We start from the raw sequence: 4,490 nt of genomic DNA on the forward strand, positions 1-4,490 counted from the left end.
AGAGAGAGCTGGATGGCAGCAGAGCCGAGCAGAGCGCACGCGAGAGGAGCCTGCGCCGGTTTGCGGTTAGCGGCGGAGCCCCGGGACGGAACACGTAAAGAGCACTGTTACCAGCAGGAATCCATCCGCGCGCCGCCGAGACGACGGCCACCCTGCTGGGCTGCTGGCCTTGCTGTTGCCCCGCTGCCGCCGCGTGATGTGGACGCGAAACCGGCCGGGCTCTCTCCGCGACTCCTCTCCGATCCGCCGCGGCACCGCGCGTTTCATTCGGCGCGACGGCGCTTCATGCTTCTAGACGTTTCATTCACGTGTCCCTCGGCCCCTCCTCCCCTGGCTCGGCGGCCCCTTCCCGTTGGTTCCGCAAGCAGCTAGCTAGCTAGCGGCCGGTCAGGTCTGGGTTTGCGTTTGCGTCTGCGCGACTGCGGCTGCCCGGCTGCACGAATGCTGAATTACTTGCGAGGCCAGCACTGGTGGTGCGGTCCGTTGGCGCTCCCCCGCAAAAGCTCGTCACGACGCGGGGATGTGCCGTATCTTTTGTAGAAAGCGTGAGCGGGCCGTTACGACAACTAGCAGGTGCAGGGGCAGTGTGTGACCTGCACCTGCTGCGCCGCATCCATGCCCCAACACAGCAACAGACGGCCAGGAATGGCGGGGCTTGGGCCGGACGCCGCCTCTGCTGCTGGTGTTTGACATGTCACGGGGCGTTAGCGTTACGACGATAATATCGAAAGCAGCAGCTAGCTAGCAGGGGCTTTTCGTTCGCTGCAACTGCAAGCTGCCTGATGACGAGCCAGGAGCCAATGCAACGTGTGCACGCGCAAGCACAAATCAAGATGGCCTCCAGCACAAAATGACCAGCTAGCTACCGTGTAGTATGTGCTGCTGCGCGCTAGCTGCGCAGTGTCTCTCTCTCTCTCTCTCTCTCGCCGCGGCGCCAAAAGCAAAGGAGGCAAAGCAAGCACGGCTTGACAAGTCATTGTGTAATCATATAGATCTAACGGGCCCACACAGCTAATAACCCGCCTCCCCCTTGTTGAGCGCTCTTCCTCTTCCTCAGCAGCTCTCCCTCTCCTGGTGGCTTCTCTGCTGGCTCTCCCTATATATAGGAGGCCCAGCTGAGAGCCTCCTCCTCCCTCCTCAGGTAGCGAGCGAGCTCCTCTGCCCTCTGCACCTGCACCTGGCCTCTCTCCTTCGTTCCTTCTCCACTCCAGGACCGCCGGCCGTTTCTCCATATTATTGACTGCTCGATCAAGAGGCCGGAGAACCAAGCAAAGGGAGATCGATCGATCGAGATGGCTTTCCTCAACATGGAGCAGCAGACCTGGGCCTTCACCTTTGGTATCCTAGGTACATATTACTCCTACTAATTAACAGCATCGTCGTCAACCGATCGACGGGCCGGGCTGCGCGCGCGCATTCAGATCGATGTGGCGCCTTCCTCTCCTCATCAGTTTCCGCATTGTTTCCTTCTCCAATACATATCCTTTTTTTGATTGAGATGCATACATGGCATCATCGTCTTCAGTCCTTCATTCCAGCAGGCTCCAAAGCACAGTCGCCAAAATAAGCTTTTGGTTCCTGAACTTTTCAAAAAAATATAAGCTTTTGGTTGATTATATATCTACTACTAGTAGTAGTAGTTAATCAGTTTCATCACCGCCTTTGAGATGCGTACAGAACAACTCAACAACATGTCCTCGCCACACCACGGTAGCCATCTGAATAAATGGAACCGCCAAAACCAAACTTTTAGGACCTAATGAGGTGGTTAGCCCAAACAAAGAAACCCAAGCCCGTCATACATGTTACATGTACCTTCACGAGAACCGTACCGTGCAACGGCGCGCCTGTGAGTGTGTGTGCGCGCGCGTCGTACATGACTATTAGGAGTTTGTTTCATTTCTTCTGCCTGCAGCCAACCCCGGCCGGATGTCTTTCTTCTTCTCGCATGCTTTCTTTTTTCTTTTTCGATCCATCTCCATTTCCTACTCTTCATATGAATCAAGCAATTTAACTGACTGCGTCCCCTGCTCCGATCTTGGCTTTGCTTTGCTTTGCAGGTAACATAATATCACTGATGGTGTTTCTTTCGCCGCTGTAAGTTACTGAGATCTCTGCTTTAATTAATTTGTTTGCCTTTTAACCTACCGTGAATTTTTCATATTTAGTTTTACAATATCTAGGACCAATGTTTAGTAAATTAAGAAAAAAGAGTCCAAGATACTACCCTCAGGTAGGGAATATATATTAAACAACATCGCACGCATGCGTATCTCATCACTGATGAATCTATGAGGTGTCACCATCGTCCATGCTCCATATACTCTTCTAGAATCTCTTCTTATACCTGAAGGCAACAACATAGCTAGGAGGAAACTTGCTGAGAATTAAATTCTCGCATTAATCAGGAGTCGAATGAGAGAGAGATTAAAAGGAAAGGAAAAGATCTAGCACTGCACGTCACACTTTAATTAGTTGCGAGGCAGTGTCACTGTTCGGTAGGTGTGTTGTACATGCTATTATTGAACAGCACCTACTTGCAATCTAATCACATGGTAAAATCAATTATACTAGTAATTAGTCAGCAATTAATCATGACCGCAGAAATTAAAACTACCGAGACATAATATATGACCGAGAGATTGATCCGATCCGTGGTTAATTATTTTTGCATTATTATTGCAGGCCGACCTTCTACCGCGTGTACCGCAAGAAGTCGACGGAGGGTTTCCAGTCGACGCCGTACGTGGTGACGCTCTTCAGCTGCATGCTGTGGATCTTCTACGCGCTGCTCAAGTCCGGCGCCGAGCTGCTGGTGACCATCAACGGCGTCGGCTGCGTCATCGAGACCGTGTACCTGGGTATGTATCTGGTGTACGCGCCCAAGGCCGCCCGGGTGCTGACGGCCAAGATGCTGCTGGGGCTCAACGTCGGCGTCTTCGGCCTCGTCGCGCTCGTCACCATGGTGCTCTCCAATGCCGGCCTCCGCGTGCACGTGCTCGGCTGGATCTGCGTCAGCGTCGCGCTCAGTGTCTTCGCCGCGCCGCTCAGCATCATGGTAATTTCTTCTGTTTTTTCTTTGTTTCTTTGTTGTTGTTAGTCAGTTAAATTAACACCACCGTACCAGCCAGCCGAGCATGGTTTGAAATTAATCTTGGCATTCGCTACCTACCTGTATTGCTTGCAGCGGCAGGTGATCCGGACCAAGAGCGTGGAGTTCATGCCCATCTCGCTCTCCTTCTTCCTGGTGCTCAGCGCCGTGATCTGGTTCGCGTACGGCGCGCTGAAGAAGGACGTGTTCGTGGCGGCTCCCAACGTGCTGGGCTTCGTCTTCGGCGTCGCGCAGATGGCGCTGTACATGGCGTACCGGAACAAGAAGCCCGCGGCGGCGGCGGCGGTGGTGTTGGTGGAGGAGGTGAAGCTGCCGGCGGCGGAGCACGCCAGCAAGGAGGTGGTGGCCGCGGTGGCGCACGAGGGCGGCAGGGCAAGCTGCGGCGCAGAGGTGCACCCCATCGACATCGACACTCTGCCGGTGGTGGAGGTCCACGATCCACAGGCCGTCGTGGTCATCGACGTGGACGTGGAGCCTACCACCTGCGCCGCGGCTGCAGCAGGAGCTGATGACCGTGCGGCCGGCGTGCCCACGGCGCCGGAGCAGCAGCCGGCGATGAAGCCCGACATGGCCATTGCCGTGGAGGCGTAGGTTGGCTGAAGTCTACTAGTAAGTAGCAGAGTGAGTCGCATGCCCTGTAGCGGGCCGTGGAGTCGATATCGATCAGTCGGTAGTAAAAATCCTCAAGGAAGGGCAATGGCCTGCTACTACGCTACAGCAGCGGCTAGATGTACTGGCTGCATGCATGCAGGCCCGTTGACTTGACTTGACCCGTCGAGATGCGATGGAATGGAAGTAGCCGGGCCCTATCTATTTAGGCGAGTAGCGCCTTGGCACCCGCGGGCCAGCCGTACTGGCCTGTGTGATGAACCGGCGAGAGATGAGATGAGATAATGCGAGCGAGCGAGAGGGTTGGTTCCCATCAGATTCAGAAGACGGCTTAGCTGCTAGGCTCTCTGTCTCTAGATCTGTGTGTGTCTGTAATCGATTCCCATCGGCTTGCCGCCCTGTGTGTCCTAGTAGTCTGATGATTGTTTTCATTCCATTGATGCCGTCGCAGTAATAAACTTGGAATGGGCGATTCACTACCTAGCACATTTTCGCTTCGTGTGCCCATGGCGGTTTTGTGCAACGACACCCGCCCCCCGTGGCCCCGTGCGACGTCCGGTCGTGCCAAACTGCTATTGGCCCCGTGCACCTGCTGCTGAGCGCCCTGAGCCCCGCCGATCCTTTCATTTCCACGGCACGACAACAACCTAAGGAGCGCCCAGGCCCAGCAGAGGCAGGTGGTCACGCGCAGAGGAATAGTACGGGTACGGCGCGCAGGCGGGGCGGACAAGTGTGCGGCGCTGCGCGACTCCGGCAGGCAGGCAGCGGG

The 4,490-nt window shown here is 55.3% G+C and overlaps 1 protein-coding gene across 1 annotated transcript; it reads left to right on the plus strand.

Annotated features, from left to right (window-relative positions):
* The first annotated feature begins 1,125 nt into the window (after positions 1–1,125).
* On the plus strand, positions 1,126–4,200 carry LOC136463398 (bidirectional sugar transporter SWEET15-like). The gene is made up of 4 exons (XM_066462398.1): positions 1,126–1,347; positions 2,061–2,097; positions 2,686–3,058; positions 3,188–4,200. The coding sequence occupies exons 1-4, from the start codon at positions 1,293–1,295 to the stop codon at positions 3,701–3,703; spliced, it is 981 nt and encodes a 326-aa protein (XP_066318495.1). The 5' UTR covers positions 1,126–1,292; the 3' UTR covers positions 3,704–4,200.
* Positions 4,201–4,490: the final 290 nt, after the last annotated feature.

Source organism: Miscanthus floridulus, chromosome 7 (assembly GCF_019320115.1).
Source record: "Miscanthus floridulus cultivar M001 chromosome 7, ASM1932011v1, whole genome shotgun sequence".
NCBI classification, from domain to species: domain Eukaryota; kingdom Viridiplantae; phylum Streptophyta; class Magnoliopsida; order Poales; family Poaceae; genus Miscanthus; species Miscanthus floridulus.

What these genes read in the sequence shown, in the direction of transcription:
- LOC136463398 (XM_066462398.1), top strand. Translation starts at nt 1,293, where the DNA reads ATGGCTTTCCTCAACATGGAGCAGCAGACCTGGGCCTTCACCTTTGGT. An exon ending in CTTCACCTTTGGTATCCTAG is followed by an intron (nt 1,348 to 2,060) that starts GTACATATTACT and finishes TTTGCTTTGCAG; the next exon opens with GTAACATAATATCACTGATG. An exon ending in CCGCGCCGCTCAGCATCATG is followed by an intron (nt 3,059 to 3,187) that starts GTAATTTCTTCT and finishes TATTGCTTGCAG; the next exon opens with CGGCAGGTGATCCGGACCAA.